Source organism: Ranitomeya imitator, chromosome 5 (genome assembly GCF_032444005.1).
Source record: "Ranitomeya imitator isolate aRanImi1 chromosome 5, aRanImi1.pri, whole genome shotgun sequence".
NCBI classification, from domain to species: Eukaryota; Metazoa; Chordata; class Amphibia; order Anura; family Dendrobatidae; genus Ranitomeya; species Ranitomeya imitator.
The window spans coordinates 661,504,027-661,525,031 of NC_091286.1; the positions used below are offsets into that span (position 1 = coordinate 661,504,027).

Consider the following 21,005-nt stretch of genomic DNA (forward strand, 5'->3'; position numbering starts at 1 on the left):
TGTATAATGTCCTCCATTCTGCTGCTACTGCTTCTGAATATGTTCTACATGAAGGCAGGAGTGCAGCAATCCTCCATGCCTGTGTGAGCTCTGTATGCGAGGCATCATAGCAGCAAGTCTCTACCCACCAGCTCAGAGTCAACTGAAAAATAGAGTGAGAACCTGCAAAAGTAAAAACTGGTGAAAATGCAAGATACAAGTCATACAATGGCCAGAAATGGTGTAGGAACAGCAGTTTTTTTTTCTGACAAATCATCTGAAATGACAGCTGCTCTTTCAACTTATGTTTTATGTAAAAAAAAATATATATATATGTGCAACATTTGTTTTAAAGGTTTTCCACGTTTACATCCATTAAACTTTGTAAAGAAACCCCGTGTCTGATCTTCAGGGATTTGTCTTACTTTCTTTATCTGCCCCTTATTTTAATGGCTGTATGTTATCATGGTAGTTGTAAAAAAAAAAAAAAAAACAAAGCCCAAGAACATAAAAAATTATTTCTTCTTTTTCAGTTGCAACAAGCGGCTGATGTGTCTCAGATGAGAGGGGCCAGAGTTATTTCCGCTGAAGATATACTATTTCTCATGCGCAGAGATAAGGTAAGAAAAGTAGCTGCTGATATATGAATAAAACAGTTATACCAGAACGTAAGCACAAGGGTGTCGAGGTCGGATCATCAGAGCCAGGGTGTCAGATGTGAATATTGGGGAAAGTCAGTTTTTCGGCACTATAAACATAAATGATAGCAGTAGACATCTACATCTGCAGTAATGACAGTAAGGCCCTGTTCTTGATCCAAAGCATCTGATGCCAGAATATAACGGAAAAAACATTGTGTGTTTGGTATTCTGTAGTTTTATTAGTCTCCTACTGATGGGCTATTGCTGCCAAGGAATAAAACTACTATAATACTGCCCCCATGCACAAGAATATAACTACTATAATACTGCTCCTATGTACAAGAATATAACTACTATAATACTGCTCCTATGTACAAGAATATAACTATTATAATACTGCTCCTATGTACAAGAATATAGCTACTATAATACTGCTCCTATGTACAAGAATATAACTATTATAATACTGCCCCTATGTACAAGAATATAACTACTATAATGCTTTTATGTACAAGAATATAACTACTATAATACTGCCCCTATGTACAAGAATATAACTACTATAATACTGCTCCTATGTACAAGAATATAACTACTATAATACTGCCCCTATGTACAAGAATATAACTACTATAATACTGCCTCTATGTACAAGAATATAACTACTATAATACTGCTCCTATGTACAAGAATATAACTACTATAATACTGCTCCTATGTACAAGAATATAACTACTATAACACTGCTCCCTATGTACAAGAATATAACTACTATAATACTGCCTCTATGTACAAGAATATAACTACTATAGTACTGCTCCTATGTACAAGAATATAACTACTATAACACTGCTCCTATGTACAAGAATATCGCTACTATAATACTGCTCCTATGTACAAGAATATAACTACTATAATACTGCCTCTATGTACAAGAATATAACTACTATAATACTGCTCCTATGTACAAGAATATAACTACTATAACACTGCTCCTATGTACAAGAATATCGCTACTATAATACTGCTCCTATGTACAAGAATATAACTACTATAATACTGCCCCTATGTACAAGAATATAACTACTATAATACTGCCCCTATATACAAGAATATAACTATTATAATACTGTCCCTATATACAAGAATATAACTACTATAATACTGCCCCTATATACAAGAATATAACTATTATAATACTGTCCCTATATACAAGAATATAACTACTATAATACTGCCCCTATATACAAGAATATAACTACTATAATACTGCCCCCATGCACAAGAATATAACTACTATAATACTGCTCCTATGTACAAGAATATAACTACTATAATACTGCTCCTATGTACAAGAATATAACTATTATAATACTGCCCCTATGTACAAGAATATAACTACTATAATGCTTTTATGTACAAGAATATAACTACTATAATACTGCCCCTATGTACAAGAATATAACTACTATAATACTGCTCCTATGTACAAGAATATAACTACTATAATACTGCCCCCATGTACAAGAATATAACTACTATAATACTACCTCTATGTACAAGAATATAACTACTATAATACTGCTCCTATGTACAAGAATATAACTACTATAACACTGCTCCTATGTACAAGAATATCGCTACTATAATACTGCTCCTATGTACAAGAATATAACTACTATAATACTGCCCCTATGTACAAGAATATAACTACTATAATACTGTCCCTATATACAAGAATATAACTATTATAATACTGCCCCTATGTACAAGAATATAACTACTATAATGCTTTTATGTACAAGAATATAACTACTATAATACTGCCCCTATGTACAAGAATATAACTACTATAATACTGCTCCTATGTACAAGAATATAACTACTATAATACTGCCCCTATGTACAAGAATATAACTACTATAATACTGCCTCTATGTACAAGAATATAACTACTATAATACTGCTCCTATGTACAAGAATATAACTACTATAACACTGCTCCTATGTACAAGAATATCGCTACTATAATACTGCTCCTATGTACAAGAATATAACTACTATAATACTGCCCCTATGTACAAGAATATAACTACTATAATACTGCCCCTATATACAAGAATATAACTATTATAATACTGCCCCTATGTACAAGAATATAACTACTATAATACTGCTCCTATGTACAAGAATTTAACTACTATAATACTGCTCCTATGTACAAGAATATCACTACTATAATACTGCTCCTATGTACAAGAATATCACTACTATAATACTGCTCCGATGTACAAGAATATAACTACTATAAATAATGCCCCTATGTACAGGAATATAACTACTATAATACTGCCCCTATGTACAAGAATATAACTACTATAATACTGCTCCTATGTACAAGAATATCACTGCTATAATACTGCTCCTATGTACAAGAATATAACTACTATAATACTACTCCTATGTACAAGAATATAACTACTTTAATACTGCTCCCTATGTACAAAAATATAACTACTATAATACTGCCCCCTATGTACAAGAATATAACTACTATAATACTGCTCCTATGTACAAGAATATAACTACTATAATACTGCTCCCTATGTACAAGAATATAACTACTATAATACTGCACCTATGTACAAGAATATATCTACTATAATACTGCCTCCTATATACAAGAATATAACTGCTAAATATTGTTCCTATGTATAAGAATATAACTACTATAATACTGCTCCCTATGTACAAGAATATAACCACTATAATACTGCCCCTATGTACAAGAATATAACTACTATAATACTGCCTCTATGTACAAGAATATAACTACTATAATACTGCACCTATGTACAAGAATATAACTACTATAATACTGCTCCTATATACAAGAATATAACTACTATAATACTGCCTCAATGTACAAGAATATAACTACTATAATACTGCCCCTATGTACAAGAATATAACTACTATAATACTGCCTCCATATACAAGAATATTACTACTATAATACTGCTCCTATGTGCAAGAATATAACTACTATAATACTGCCCCCTATGTACAAGAATATAACGACTATAATACTGCTCCTATGTACAAGATTATAACTACTATAATACTGCCTCTATGTACAAGAATATAACTACTATAATACTGCTCCTATGTACAAGAATATAACTACTATAATACTGCCCCTATGTACAAGAATATAACTACTAGAATACTGCCTCCATATACAAGAATATTACTACTATAATACTGCTCCTATGTGCAAGAATATAACTACTATAATACTGCCCCCTATGTACAAGAATATAACTACTATAATACTGCTCCTATGTACAAGAATATAACTACTATAATACTGCCCCTATGTACAAGAATATAACTACTATAATACTGCCCCTATGTACAAGAATATAACTACTATAATACTGCCCCTATATACAAGAATATAACTATTATAATACTGCCCCTATGTACAAGAATATAACTACTATAATACTGCTCCTATGTACAAGAATTTAACTACTATAATACTGCCGCTATGTACAAGAATATCACTACTATAATACTGCTCTTATGTACAAGAATATCACTACTATAATACTGCTCCTATGTACAAGAATATCACTACTATAATACTGCTCCTATGTACAAGAATATAACTACTATAAATAATGCCCCTATGTACAGGAATATAACTACTATAATACTGCCCCTATGTACAAGAATATAACTACTATAATACTGCTCCTATGTACAAGAATATCACTGCTATAATACTGCTCCTATGTACAAGAATATAACTACTATAATACTACTCCTATGTACAAGAATATAACTACTTTAATACTGCTCCCTATGTACAAAAATATAACTACTATAATACTGCCCCCTATGTACAAGAATATAACTGCTATAATACTGCTCCTATGTACAAGAATATAACTACTATAATACTGCTCCCTATGTACAAGAATATAACTACTATAATACTGCACCTATGTACAAGAATATATCTACTATAATACTGCCTCCTATATACAAGAATATAACTACTAAATATTGTTCCTATGTATAAGAATATAACTACTATAATACTGCTCCCTATGTACAAGAATATAACCACTATAATACTGCCCCTATGTACAAGAATATAACTACTATAATACTGCCTCTATGTACAAGAATATAACTACTATAATACTGCACCTATGTACAAGAATATAGGTACTATAATACTGCCCCTATATACAAGAATATAACTACTATAATACTGCCTCCTATGTACAAGAATATCACTGCTATAATACTGCTCCTATGTACAAGAATATAACTACTATAATACTGCTCCTATGTACAAGAATATAACTACTATAAATAATGCCCCTATGTACAGGAATATAACTACTTTAATACTGCTCCCTATGTACAAAAATATAACTACTATAATACTGCCCCCTATGTACAAGAATATAACTACTATAATACTGCTCCTATGTACAAGAATATAACTACTATAATACTGCTCCCTATGTACAAGAATATAACTACTATAATACTGCACCTATGCACAAGAATATATCTACTATAATACTACCTCCTATATACAAGAATATAACTACTAAATATTGTTCCTATGTATAAGAATATAACTACTATAATACTGCTCCCTATGTACAAGAATATAACCACTATAATACTGCCCCTATGTACAAGAATATAACTACTATAATACTGCCTCTATGTACAAGAATATAACTACTATAATACTGCACCTATGTACAAGAATATAGCTACTATAATACTGCCCCTATATACAAGAATATAACTACTATAATACTGCCTCCTATGTACAGGAATATAACTACTATAATACTGCCCCTATGTACAAGAATATAACTACTATAATACTGCCTCCATATACAAGAATATTACTACTATAATACTGCTCCTATGTGCAAGAATATAACTACTATAATACTGCCCCCTATGTACAAGAATATAACTACTATAATACTGCTCCTATGTACAAGAATATAACTACTATAATACTGCCCCTATGTACAAGAATATAACTACTATAATACTGCCTCTATGTACAAGAATATAACTACTATAATACTGCCCCTATGTACAAGAATATAACTACTATAATACTGCACCTATGTACAAGAATATAACTACTATAATACTGCCCCTATGTACAAGAATATAACTACTATAATACTGCACCTATGTACAAGAATATAACTACTATAATACTGCCCCTATATACAAGAATATAACTACTATAATACTGCCTCCTATGTACAAGAATATAACTACTATAATACTGCCCCTATGTACAAGAATATAACTACTATAATACTGCCTCCATATACAAGAATATTACTACTATAATACTGCTCCTATGTACAAGAATATAACTACTATAATACTGCTCTTATGTACAAGAATATAATTACTATAATTCTGCTCTTATGTACAAGAATATAACTACTATAATACTGCTCTTATGTACAAGAATATAATTGCTATAATACTGCTCTTATGTACAAGAATATAACTACTATAATACTGCTCCTTATGTAGAAGAATATAACTACTATAATACTGCTCCCTATGTACAAGAATATAACTACTATAATACTGCCCCTATGTACAAGAATATAACTACTATAATACTGCCCCTATGTACAAGAATATAACTACTATAATACTGCTCTTATGTACAAGAATATAACCACTATAATACTGCTCCTATGTACAAGAATATAACTACTATAATACTGCACCTATGTACAAGAATATAACTACTATACTCCTGCCCTTTCATAGGTACATTTTTTATCTTTGATCTTATAGCTTGTGCACCATCTGACTTTTATTTTTGCAGAAAAAACTGAAGCGGCTACTGAAGTACATGGTGTTTCGGGACTACAAGTCCAAGGTCCTGAAGGGCGTCGATGAGGACGATCTGGAGGGTGAGTGGACTTTTTGTCTCGTCTCGCAGAGTGCGGAGCCTCGTTAGGTGACTACTGTGGTTTGAGAAAGGTGATAATTTGCTCTGCGCTGTGTGATCCGGTCGGGCCCGACCTCCTCCCTGTGAGGCCGACGTCACACTCAGCGTATAAAAATACGGTCCGTAATTTACGGCCGTAATACGCAGAAAAGTCCCCAAAATAGTGGTCCGTATCTCCTCCGTAGGCAGGGTGTGTCAGCGTATTTTGCGCATGGCTTGCTAAGGTGACATTAAGCCAGATTAATAATGGAGAGGCATCAATTATGACACCTATCCATTATTAGGAAATAGTAGGAAATGGTTAAAAAAAACACACACACATTATTACAAAGTCTTTTAATGAAATAAAAACAAAGGTTCTTGGAATATTTTATTATTCTGGTAATCCACCTGAAGACCCTCGCTCTGTAACAAAGGAAAAATAAAAAATCAACAATATCTCATACCTTCCGATGATCTGTCACGTCCCACGATGTAAATCCATCTGAAGGGGTTAAATTTTTTTACAGGCAGGAGCTCTGCTATAATGCAGCTATGCTCGTGCCTGTAAAACCCCGGGGAATGAAGGTAATGTAGGTCAATGACCTGTAGTTACCTTCAGTCGCGGTGATGCGCCCTCTGCTGGATGTCCTTCGAGTGTGGGAAAAAAATCTGAAAAGTTCCCAGGCTCGAGTTCATATGAGGACATCCAGCAGAGGGCGCATCACCACGAATGAAGGGAATGGGAAGAGAGTGGCCAAGTGCCAGAATAGGCGCATCTTCCAGATGTGCCTTTTCTGGGGTGGCTGGGGACAGATGTTTTTAGCCAGGGGGGGGCCAATAACCATGGACCCTCTCCAGGCTATTAATATCTGCCCTCAGTCACTGGCTTTACTACTCTGGCGGAGAAAATTGCGCGGGAGCCCACGCCAATTTTTTCCGCCATTTAACCCTTTAATTTAATAGCTAGAACGCCCAAATTTTGCATATGCACACTACTGACATTAGTAGTGAGTAATATGCAAAAAAATTGGAATATGAGATGGTTTACTGTATGTAACCCAGGTCTCATATCATGTCGGGTTTAGGAAGGAGAAAGAAAAAGCCGGTAATTGAATTACCGGCTTTCTGCTATATCGCGCTGGATGAAATATATATATATATATATATATATATATATATATACCTATTCTATGTGTACACATTTATTCTACCTATTCTATTGTAAGCTGTCAGTGTGATTTTACTGTACACCGCACTGAATTACCGGCTTTCTGCTATATCGCGCTGGATGAAATATATATATATATATATATATATATATATATATATATATATATATAAATATATATATATATATATATCTATTCTATGTGTACACATTTATTCTACCTATTCGACTGGAAGCTGTCAGTGTGATTTTACTGTACACCGCACTGAATTACCGGCTTTCTGCTATATCGCGCTGGATGAAATATATATATATATATATATATATATATATATATATATATATATAAATATATATATATATATAAATATATATATATATATATATATATATATATATATATCTATTCTATGTGTACACATTTATTCTACCTATTCGACTGGAAGCTGTCAGTGTGATTTTACTGTACACCGCACTGAATTACCGGCTTTTCTCTCTAACAGCGCTGCGTATTTCTCGCAAGTCACACTGCTTGTCCGTGTGTAATCCGTATTTTTCTGGCTTCCATAGACTTTCATTGGCGTTTTTTTGTGCAATACGGTGACAAACGCAGCATGCTGCGATTTTCTACGGCCGTAGAAAGCCGTATAATACGGATCAGTAAAATACGGCAGATAGGAGCTGGGCATAGAGAAGCATTGTACCGTATGCAATCCGTATTTTCAGCACCCCTCTTACGTCCGTAAAACACGCTAGTGTGACACCGGCCTGAGAGCGCTTTTTCCTTCCAGAGATGTGTTGCGGCAGTGGGACTGATGAGGAGAGTAATTGGTTTCGGCGGGGGGTAATTTCGGTGCGGTGACAATGGGCAGAGGCGGCGGCTCTGATCTTCATTGCTCAGGACAGCTGTTAATGCATAATTCAGGGAGCAGAGACAACGCCTGATTCCATGTGTTCTCGTGCGCGGGCTCCGGTGCCAACAGGACAATTCATGCATTGGAATAATTCATTTTATGACCCTGGGATTAGCCCATTTTCAGTAGCTGCCGTTGAAATAAAAAAAGCCACACAACCCATTGTAAGAGCGACGTACGCACCAGGGAAGCATGCTCTACCGTCCTCTGAAAACGTAAAAAAACTTGCCAAAACTGCAGAAGTATTAAAGGGAACCTTTCAGCTGTTTTTTTTTTTTTTTTTGCTATGTAATCTAAGAGCAGCACTATGTAGGGGCAGAGACCCTGATTCCAGCAGCGTATCATTTACTGTCACTTTGCTACAATAACCTCTTTCTCTAGCAGAGCTCAGAATGCCACACCCGGTATAACCCCACCCACATCACTGCTTGACAGCTGTGTACTCTGTGCATAGGCAGAAAGTGGTAATCAGTGATAGGGGCATGGTTAGGCCAGCAGGCACGAGACACCTAGTCCTCTCGTGATCATCTCCTGCTTATTATATACTAGTTTTATTGAAATAGCAACTGAAAATCCTAAAAAGTAAATGGAATGAGGGTTTTGGCCCCTATATTATGCTTTTTTTCACCCTACATAGCAGAAACCTGCTGACAGATTCCCTTTAGGATATTTCAGCTACCCGCAGTCCAAACAATTTTTACATATACACTGGCCTGAAAATTTGGAAAAATCTTTCCATTTTTAAACTTTTTCCATTGACTATCATCCTCTGACAGCGCCATTTGTGCCCAGTGGTTGTGTTTGGTATTGCATTTCCACCATTATTATTTAAATACTGCAGTACCAGACACAGCCACTGAACAATAATGGCGCTGTTTCTGTAAAAAAAAAAATAAATAAAAAAGTGGAAATATTTCTTGTGGTACGGAGTAAAAATTACACTTGGGCATACAGAAGGACGACGGCCGTTTCGCGCTGCTGCACTTCTACGGGTCCTGATCAGGACCCTTAGAAGCGCAGCAGCGCGAAACGGACGTCGTCCTTCTGTTCCACGTTCCCCTTTAATCACCTGCATATGTTCTGAATAAAGGATTTTCATTTTTTTGGACCGGTGAGTGCACTTCTATTTTTTCTGCTTTACTTGTCACATGTAGTTATATATTATGAGTTTGAAAAAGTCATATATTGAATGAAAAGCGCTCCGGAAGAGACAGATAAGAGGCACAAACTCCGAATTTCCAAATGAGCTCACTGACAGATTCTCAGTTAACTTATCCAGGGAAACAATAATTTTTTTTTTTTTTTTTTAAGAAACCCAATTGGAAAAATTATTCATTGCCCCAAATATATAAATTTAAGCTAAAAGAAAAAAAAAGTAAATTGTTGTCCCCATGGGCACGGCTTTTTGTCGAGACGTGGCATAAGGTGAAGCAACAAAAGCAAAAAGTAAAGAGCTAAAATAAATCCAATAAAGAATTGGTGTAAGTTAAAAAAAAAAATATATATATATATAAAGTAAAATATGTGCAAAATGTATCCAGTGTGAACACCTTTAAAGACATTCAATAGTAAACCTGTCAAATTTGGGTACAGATCCTCCTCTCTCACCGCCTTGGAGGAAGAAATATCAGGAGAGCGGCCTACAGAGCCATATCTGGGTGTATCGTGTTGCTGTCTTAACTTAGATAATTTTCCTGTTGGATTAAAATATAGATATCATTAACTAAAAAAAAAAAAGGGGATGAGATAACTTTGCGGACTCTGTCCCAGGCTACACAGTAAAGCTGTCCTGCTGAAAACAGGAAATATGAACTCATATGTGTATATCGCTGTAATATTTAATGATTTTAAAGTTTTTTAATGAATTTTTGTGTATTATGGAATTTTCTGGATTTTCTTTTTTTGCGTGTCGTCTCCTGTGATTGACATGTGGAATGTCGCACGCTGGAGAAGTGCGCGATAAAAACATATTCACCTTTGCTAGACCTACGGTTGTTCGGCAGTTGTGATGGGAAACAGCAGCTTTTCAGGACTCGCCATTTTTCCTTTTTCCATCCTCTCCTCTGAACGGAGATTTAAAACACCTGAAATAATAAGTATCAGGAAAGAAAATCGTATTTTTGGAAGACATTATGCAGCAATTAACATAACTTAGGAGGTTTTAAAATATATATTATTCGCACAGTTTTGACTGTCCTGAAAGGAATGTTCTCATTTTATTTAAATTTTTTTTTTTGTAGCCTGTTTATATTGTTAATTCTGTTTAAAATTTTACTGTACTATATATACCGGTGTGTATATATATATATATATATATATATATATATATATATATATATATACACCGTATATTGTTTATCAAAAAAAGCATAAAACAATAAAAAAAACTTGTTTATAAAACTTTTTTATTAAAATAGTGCATTTTTTAAAGCCATTTTTCTATTTTTTTTGTACTGTTCTTTTTGCTTTTTTTCTTTTTTTTTGGCATAAAAAAAAAAGTGAATTTATGAATCCCTAATATCACCTACAATGGAAAAAAAAAATAAAAAAATAAAAAACCACATATAAAATAGACTTTAAGACAAGTGCAGATTAATAGGAAAATAAGGCGTAAATGAAAATCAGGTGAAAAACGCCAAAAAACGACAGCAGACGGAAACAGACGCAAATGCAATATTTAATCGATAACCTCAGGTTTCTTCTGAATGAATGCATGCCAGTATCACACAATGCGGAAGTTCAGACCCATCCCCTACGGTCGAGGCCTTTACACATTGGTAGCCGTTATTTTTTATTTTGTTTTCTTAAGGTATGTTTAAAATCATTTTTATTTCTGCAGTTTTTTACTTTGCCCTTGTGCACTGCTGCTTTTTTAATAATATAAACTCCTCCTCTTCTAGGTCCCAAAGGTCCCTGTTCAAGTGATTTTCAATCGGATTACCATATTTTTATCTCTTTGGCCTTCGTACCAAATCTGTACCCACTCCCCATTTTCGATTTGCTTTTTAGAACACTGTTGTCATCCATTGACTTTTGGGTGTGTTCGGAGGGAGATCGCTACTTTATGTCCTCCTATACATACCCCTCATGTTATTGAGTATTTTAGTGCACTTTCAAAGACTACCCAACCAACTTAAAGGGAATTTGTCATCAGTTTTTTTTTTTTATTTAATCTGAGAGCAGCAAAATGTAGGGGCAGAGACCCTGATTCCAGGAATGTGTCTTTTGTTCAGCAGCTTAATTTAGTTTCAATGCAATCATTCTTTTATCAGCAGGAGGTTATCACTGGGGGACTAGGTGTCAGGTGCCAGGCAGTCCAGCTAATCTGTGTAACTCCGCCCCCCACCACTGATTGGCAGCTTACAGGAAGCTGTCAGTGGTGTGGGCGGGGTTATGTATCGCTCAGCATTCTAAACTCTGCTGGAACTTCAAAACTACAGGCGCTCTGTGCGCTCTTGATGTGGCAAAATGGTAATTTTTTCCCCCTATGTGAATGTATTTATATTTCAATCTTTTTTTTAATGATATATATATATTTTTTTTTTTTACTGTCCGCAGTGTCGTAGAGTAGGTGGTGCGTGTGGGTTCATGATGTTTGCTGTTTTTGTGCCCACATTCATTATGGATGCTGATTGACACAAGTTATTTTGAACTTTTCTGTGAACTCGGCCACACAAACCTTCTCTGTGCTTCACAGGACGCTGCCAGCTACGGTGACAAATTGCCCCCCCCGTGGGCTTTAGATTTTAGTCATCCGAATCTAAGTGCCTGAACTGACCGTCTGTCTCCGATCTCACGTGATTGATATCACTCTATGATGTTCCCAGAAGTTGGGACCCTTCATCCTTTTTAAATTTCCTTTGTGATTTCAGCAGTTTATGCACCAAACCTCTTCGTATCTAACCCTCTGGTCTCGTGGAACGAATGACAGACCTAAAAAAAAAAAGAATTCTATAACAATTATGTTTTTTTTCATGTTTGTAAAGCTCCTCAGTTGAAACACTAATCACTTTTTATACTTTTTTTTCTGATTAAAAAGCTCCAAACCCCCTACACAACGTCATATTTAATGCTAGTATTTACCTAGGGGGCGGGGTTTACAACGTACTTATGCAGAGCAGCCTAAAGACACTCCCACGAGGAATCCTGTAAGTTTCAAACACTTACTAAGACCGTAAAAATGAACACTAAATAAAAAGAAAATTTGGGGAAATTTATGGCCGATATCAGAAAGGAAACAAAATGGAAAAATAGTAAAAAAAATGGCCATTTTTGAACAGGTAGCTGGAGCATACTTCATCCAGCCCATAAACGCCCTATTGTTGTTCCCACAGGCGTCCCGAATGTTATCTTTTAGGCCCTCCTCATTGCATTAGGCATTTTTTTTCTATTCCATATTAGGAGCCGAGAGAGTGAATTTATGCAGAGGGCAGAACAGAGAAATTGCATCGACTATCACCTGAGTGAACAGAGCCTAAAAGTGTAACTGTTGTTTTATTTTTTATTTAATAAATCATTTTTTTTTCCTCCAGGACTGATCATTTGTTCTCAAAATTCTCAGTTCTTGGGTAAAATCTGTATTCGGTGAGACAGGAGATGACAGTTGATGCTTTATAAGCTTCCAAATAGATGGGAGGGGGAGGAGCTTAGCCTCTAGCTCCTCCCTCCTGCTTCCTCCTGCCATCTACATAGAACTTTATGAGCACCAACTGTCATGTCCTCTCTCAGTAACGTAACAATCTGTCTTCAATGAATACAGATTTTACCTAAGAATTTTAAGAATGAATTATTAGTCCTGGAGGAGAAAGAAGCGTATTTTTCTAATATAATATATTGCAATTTTTTATTTTATTTTTTACATGCACTGTTGATTAATTGAATAAAAATTAAAATGGCGGCTAGTCTTTTAAAAAAAAAAGGTAGCGGGAAGCATTTGTCAGATGTGTCCTTCCTTAGCTGTTCAATTTAACTCGAGATGACCAACTTTAAAAAAGACACGATTTGGTGATACTCTGCCAGGAGATGTTTATGATATGGATCTAGATGTGGCCATCCAGTGGTGGTGAAGTGAATTGCAGCCTGGTCAGGGTGTTGGTAATACCGTATATTAAATATGGCTTGAGAGAAATCGGGGTCCCCTCAACTAAATTCATGGAGCGGTAAAAGTGGACACATCCAATGGATGAGGCCTAAGCCGTGAAATATTAGTGGCGGGCCACACCACACTTCTCCCCAGAGCCGGGCCTAGATGTTTCCACACAAGGCCTGATCCACTACAAATGCCCACTCTCCCCTCGCTTCTTTGTACAGCCATTCTGATATCACTTGAAGAATAACCTGTGTCTTTCTCTCTGTGGTTGTGTAGAGAAGATGGCCGCTAACAATAATGCAAACAAGCGGCAGAAGCTAGCCCAGGACTTCCTGAACTCCATTGACCAGACGGGAGAGCTCCTAGCCCTGATGGAAGACGATGAGGTTGATGAAGTTAAGCAAGAACGGATGGAGGTAAGGTTTCCTTTCCAGGGACACAAACTGTGCAAAATAATGGATTAAATCAAAGTTGCCATACATGGTCTCCCCTGAAACGAAAACTACCATATAATGTGCCTTCTGAAAAGAATACGGCCATACTGTGCCTCCTGAAAACAAAACTGCCGTACAATGTGCCCTTTGAAAAAATAACTACCTTACACTGTGCCTCCTGAAAACAAAACTGCCATACACTGGGCCTCTGAAATTAAAACTGCCGTACACTGTGCCCCCTGAAAACTAAAACTGCCATACACTGGGCCTCTGAAATTAAAACTGCCGTACACTGGGCCTCTGAAATTAAAACTGCCGTACACTGTGCCCCCTGAAAACTAAAACTGCCATACACTGGGCCTCTGAAATTAAAACTGCCATACACTGTGCCCCCTGAAAACTAAAACTGCCATACACTGGGCCTCTGAAATTAAAACTGCCGTACACTGGGCCTCTGAAATTAAAACTGCCGTACACTGTGCCCCCTGAAAAGTAAAACTCCTCCTCACTATGTCGACTTAATATAATTTTACTCCAAATTTCTATGATAATTGTTGTACACAATGTACCTTCTAAAAAAAAAAAAACTGTGCCCCCTGGACGTAAAAATCCACAAATATATTACACTCTGCCCTTGAAAAAGAGTGTGCCCTCCAGCATAGGTGAGAGATGCTTACCTGGACCATTTCCTGTGCTGCCCTCTTGCCAGGCCTGGCTTCTCTGTTATACTTAGGCTACTTTCACACTTGGGTCGTTTGGCCTCTGTCGCAATGCGTCATTTTGGGAAAAAAACGCATCCTGCAAATATGCCCGCAGGATGTGTTTTTTTCCCATAGACTTGTATTGCCGACGGATCGCGATGTATGGCCATACGTCGCGTCCGTCGTGCACTGGATGTGTCGTGTTTTGGCGGACCGTCGTCACGAAAAAATGTTTCAAGGGAATGTTTTTTTCGTACGTCGCATCAGCCATTTCCTACCGCGCATGCGCGGCCAGAAGTCCGCCCCCTCCTCCCCGGGACTTTACAATGGGCAGCGGATGCGTTGAAAAACTGCATCCGCTGCCCCCGTTGTGCCAAATTTTCACAACGTCCGTCGTGCTTAGCGACGGACCGGTACTGACCCAAGTGTGAAAGAAGCCTTACTATTCATTTCCTGTCAAATGTAACCCTTCTTCAAGCAGGATGGACTATGAGATGGATTACACCCCTCCTTCCTTCCCTCTCTCCTTCCCTTGCTCCCTCCTTCCCTCCCTCCTTCCCTCCCTCCTTCCCTCCCTCTTTCCCTCCCTCTTTCCCTCCCTCCTTCCCTCCCTCCTTTCCTCACTCCTTCCCTCCCTCCTTCCCTCCCTCCTTCCCTCCCTCCTTCCCTTGCCCCTCCTTCCCTCGCTCCCTCCTTCCCTCCCTCCTTTCCTCCCTCCTTCCCTCCTTCCCTCCCTCCCTCCTTCCCTCCCTCCCTCCTTCCCTTGCCCCTCCTTCCCTTGCTCCCTCCCTCCCTTGCTCCCTCCCTCCCTTGCTCCCTCCTTCCCTTGCTCCCTCCTTCCCTTGCTCCCTCCTTCCCTTGCTCCCTCCTTCCCTTGCTCCCTCCTTTCCTTGCTTCCTCCTTCCCTCGCTCCCTCCTTCCCTCGCTCCCTCCTTCCCTCGCTCCCTCCTTCCCTTGCTCCCTCCTTCCCTTGCTCCCTCCTTTCCTTGCTTCCTCCTTCCCTTGCTCCCTCCCTCCCTTGCTCCCTCCCTCCCTTGCTCCCTCCTTCCCTTGCTCCCTCCTTCCCTTGCTCCCTCCTTCCCTTGCTCCCTCCTTCCCTTGCTCCCTCCTTTCCTTGCTTCCTCCTTCCCTTGCTCCCTCCCTCCCTTGCTCCCTCCCTCCCTTGCTCCCTCCTTCCCTTGCTCCCTCCTTCCCTTGCTTCCTCCTTCCCTTGCTCCCTCCTTCCCTTGCTCCCTCCTTCCCTTGCTCCCTCCTTCCCTTGCTCCCTCCTTCCCTTGCTCCCTCCTTCCCTTGCTCCCTCCTTCCCTTGCTCCCTCCTTCCCTTGCTCCCTCCTTCCCTCGCTCCCTCCTTCCCTCGCTCCCTCTTTTCTTCCCTCCCTACCTCTCTCCTTCCCTCCCTCCCTCCATCCCTCATTGCGCATAATGAGCAGTAGTATTTATTACCACCATTTTTGGATGTGTCCAATTTTTTTGGTGACTTTTTTTTAATAATTACTTTGTGATGGGGAATGAAATAAGACATCCATTATGGCACTGTTGTTTTTTTTTATGGCCGTCATTATGCAGGATTAATAATTATATACGGTAGTTTTATATAAGTTTGGTGTTTTAAGGGATATTTCTTTTGTTTTAGTTTGGAAAACTGGGTATTTGGGGAGGACGTCTTTACTTTCTATTTTTTAAACGTTTAAAAAAAATATTTTTTAATAATATTTATTATTCTTTCAAGGAAACCTGAACATGCGATCTTCTGATCGAATAGGTAATGCAGTACACTACTGGTGTAGTGCAGGGCAGTGTTTGACTGACAGCTGTCCGGTAGTCTCTGATGGGCTGTAGTATATGGCAGACTAGGAGTCCATTCTCCGTCCCACTGATTGCAAGGACAACTTGTAGGCACCCCTGCAAGGTTGCCAATGGGCTAACAGATGGAGTGTTCTCCCTCTGTCAAATTCTTGATTTTACACTGTCATTTTTAACAGCATCACAAAAGGAGTTAAACTGCTAGAATCGTCGAGAACACCGATTCTAACGTTCTAGAAGGTGCCCGGTTGGGCATATTCGTCGGGCTCCTGCAGCAGATCGTATCGGTACAAAAGCTTCACCATACGATCAGCATGACCTAGATATCCACCACGTGTTTATGGATATAGACGTCATGCAGTCTTAAGAAGCTAAAGGAGGCTTCAAGAGGATAAAAATTATTTTTTGTGCCTTAGACAGATTTAAAAAGGAAATGACCCCCCTTCCACCTAATTGGTTGCCTGTAACTCCCGTTATGAGACTTAGAGGTTTTTTTATGGTTCCTACAATCTGGTCTGGGCCGAATGCACTGGAAAGGCCCCCTCAGCCTACTGCGAGGTAGGTTACCCCATGACAAGTGATTTATGAGCGGACATTTTCATCCATTTCCGGGATGTTGAGACAGAACCAGGATGTAGAGTGTATCGTTGGACCGCTAACGGGGGAGGGTCGTATATTGGTGAGGATGGGTATAATTTTTCATTTTTTAACCTGTTTTCACCCTTGTCAAAATATCTCTAGTCCCAGAAAAAAAAAAGCCAAACTTTTAATCCCGCCCGTCTTGTGCGTTACAGCTTTTGTTTTTTTTACGATGTTCCTCTAGATTCAGTCTGGTCTTCAATCTATTTTCAGAACCAAAAAAAAAAAAAGAATGCCAAAGTGTTTTACAACCCAGGAATATGGTTAAATCATTACTCTTCTTTTACATATCAATTACCCTGAAAGAGTGCAGTAATCATGGTTTTGGACGATTGCAGATACTTTGCGTTCCATTTCGCCCCGGGGCCAAAAACCATAACGGGACGTTCAGAACAGATGATAAACACATAGTTCTGACGTCAGCGCGACTCCGACGGGATGTGTTTTGTTGTGGTATGGTTTCACTTACAAAGTATTGTGCATTAGCCATGTGTACGAGGAGCGCTCGGCATCATATAATACCGCGACGCTGTGTCCATGAGACCAAGTGTGCAGAAATCCTAAGGACCAGCTCAGGACTTTAAAAAATGGGCAACTGTTTCTAACTTTTTGCCTAAACCAATTTCTTTTCATACTCTACAATAATGCTATAAAAATGTAAAATTATTTTTTCTCGAAGACTTCAATATTATCTGTTAATCCATATAGCCCAAAAATATTTAAACGGTAGACTGAAAAATATGGGAAAAAATTTTGTGAGGTGGAATGGATGAAAAACACCATTCATCCTTTATTGGGTCTGGTTTTACATTGTTCACTGTGCGGTAAAAATTTCATAGTGGTGTTACTTTGCGATCTGAATAATATATATTACATTAATATATATGTGTGTGTATAGATAGATGTGTGCGTATATATATTTTTATATAAACATAATACGATTGTGGTCTAAAAGTGTTGACACCCTTGAAATTGTTGCAGAAAATGAAGTATTTCTCCCAGAAAATTATTTCCATTACACTTTTTGTTCTACACATGCTTATTTCCTTTGTGTGTATTGGGACGACACAAAAAAAAGAAAGAAAAAAGGCAAATTGAAGATCGTCTTACACAAAACCCCCAAAATGGGCCGGACAGAATTGTTGGCACATTTCCAAAATTGGGGGATAAACACCATTGTTTCAAGCATGTGATGCTTGTACAAACTCACATGTGGCAAGTAACATGTGTGGGGAAATATGAAAATCACACTTGAAACCAGATAAAAAGGGGAGAAGTTGACTCAATCTTTGCATTGTGTGCCACACTAAGCATGGAGAAGAGAACTTGTAGAATAAGTTTTAAGATAACGTAGTAAATTCAGAAATCTTGTGGAGCGGACGATATCTCTAATACTAATGGTAAAACGATAGGCGTTGTTGTATAAATTTCACCAATGTAGGATTTTCTCCCAAAAATATTGACGTGAAGGAAAAAAACAAACAAATGGGGATGGCCGATAAGTAATATTACTGAGAGGTAAAAAAAAAAAAATAATAAGTTAAGGCTTTTTTTGTTTTAACTTAATATTTTTAATATTTTTGCTTATACAGGGCATATGCTAATTTTATAGATCTCCTTTGAAATATTTCCCCTCTTATAATTCAGATGAGCATTTCAACATGAAAAGATAGAAAAAAAAATTCTGGCCGTTCTGACCAAGATTTTCAAAGTAATCCGGCCCCATCAAATGCGTGTAGCTTGGGTTGTGAAATCTGTCGACATCCGTCTGTCGACAAACAAGCTTGAGGAGGCTAATTTTGCATATTCCAGGTGCCTTCTGGGAAAAGCGAAGAGTCTCCCTAAGCTAGAAGATCGTTGGGTACAGCCGGGACCAGCTGCTTGGAAAGCATCACCAAACCAGGGATTCAAGCTTGAGGAAGCTAATTTGCATATTCCAGGTGCCTTCTGGGAAAAGCAAAGAGTCTCCCTAAGCTAGAAGATCGTTGGGTACAGCCGGGACCAGCTGCTTGGAAAGCATCACCAAACCAGGGATTCAAGCTTGAGGAGGCTAATTTGCATATTCCAGGTGCCTTCTGGGAAAAGCGAAGAGTCTCCCTAAGCTAGAAGATCGTTGGGTACAGCCGGGACCAGCTGCTTGGAAAGCATCACCAAAATTTTTGCCTGTAGGATATTATTGCAAGAGAGCTTGGCTGAGTAGATTATACAAGAAGGAAAACACACAGCAAGTCAGCAGGATCTAGGAGCAACATGGCAGATGTGACAACCTACATGGTGAGCTGCAGCATGTGCTACATGTTCACAGATCGACCAGAAGAAGAATCAAATTTCACCTGTCAGAAGTGTAGACTATTGGCCCTTTTAGAAGAAAAGGTGCGGGGTCTGGAAGAAAGAATAGCAACTTTGAAACTCATCAAAGAGAATGAAGACTTTCTAGACAGAACAGAAGCATCTCTACTGGTCACAGAAGGTGAAAAAAGTGTCAGAGAACCTCCAAAAGCAGATGAGTGGAAGCATGTGACCAAAAGAAGCAAGAAGACCATGGAGAAATCACCAACCACACAACTGAAGAACCGATATCAAATCTTTCTAGAGGATGAAGATGGCACACCTAAGGATGAAGCAATACCAGCAAGCAAAAAAGAAAAGGGCACACAGCAACAAGTGACAGCAAAAAGTACAGCCAAGAAGCAACGAAGAGTGGTGGTGGTGGGAGACTCACTACTGAGAGGCACAGAAGCAGCCATCTGCAGACCGGACATAACTGCAAGAGAAGTATGCTGCCTTCCAGGTGCAATGATCAAGGATGTGACCGATAGGATACCAAAGCTCTTCAGCTCCAAGGACGTCCACCCATTTCTTCTGATACATGTTGGCACCAATGACACGGCAAGGAAGGACCTACCGACAATCTGCAAGGACTTTGAAGAGTTGGGGAAGAAAGTAAAGGAACTGGATGCACAGGTAGTTTTTTCTTCTATCCTTCCAGTAGACGGGCATGGCACCAGGAGATGGAACAGGATCCTTGATGCAAACAACTGGCTAAGACGATGGTGCAGACAACAAGGATTCGGATTCCTGGACCACGGTGTGAATTACTGGTACGATGGACTCCTCGCCAGAGACGGACTACACCTCAACAAACCTGGGAAACACACATTCGCCAGAAGACTCGCTACACTCATCAGGAGGGTGTTAAACTAGAAGAAGAGGGGACAGGAAGAAAAACATTAGACTTGAACAAAGAAGACCCAGGAAAACATACTCAGATGGGAGGTAAGAACATTTCTAAAACAATCCACAGCGAGGAGATTGGAACAAAACAAAATCCTCTAAACTGCATGCTCGCAAATGCCAGAAGCCTGACAAACAAGATGGAAGAACTAGAAGCAGAAATATCTACAGGTAACTTTGACATAGTGGGAATAACCGAGACATGGTTAGATGAAAGCTATGACTGGGCAGTTAACTTACAGGGTTACAGTCTCTTTAGAAAGGATCGTAAAAATCGGAGAGGAGGAGGGGTTTGTCTCTATGTAAAGTCTTGTCTAAAGTCCACTTTAAGGGAGGATATTAGCGAAGGAAATGAGGATGTCGAGTCCATATGGGTCGTAATTCATG

The 21,005-nt window shown here is 38.3% G+C and overlaps 1 protein-coding gene across 4 annotated transcripts in view; it reads left to right on the forward strand.

The window, feature by feature from the left end:
- Nucleotides 1-21,005, forward strand: part of SUPT3H (SPT3 homolog, SAGA and STAGA complex component) — a 634,212-nt gene that overhangs the window by 437,655 nt on the left and 175,552 nt on the right. For all 4 annotated transcript variants that reach the window (XM_069728220.1, XM_069728221.1, XM_069728222.1 and 1 more), the window contains 3 exons: nucleotides 513-599; nucleotides 6,529-6,616; nucleotides 14,084-14,223. In XM_069728220.1, the coding sequence (XP_069584321.1) occupies nucleotides 513-599; nucleotides 6,529-6,616; nucleotides 14,084-14,223 (315 nt within the window). The remainder of the gene's footprint in view (nucleotides 1-512; nucleotides 600-6,528; nucleotides 6,617-14,083; nucleotides 14,224-21,005) is intronic.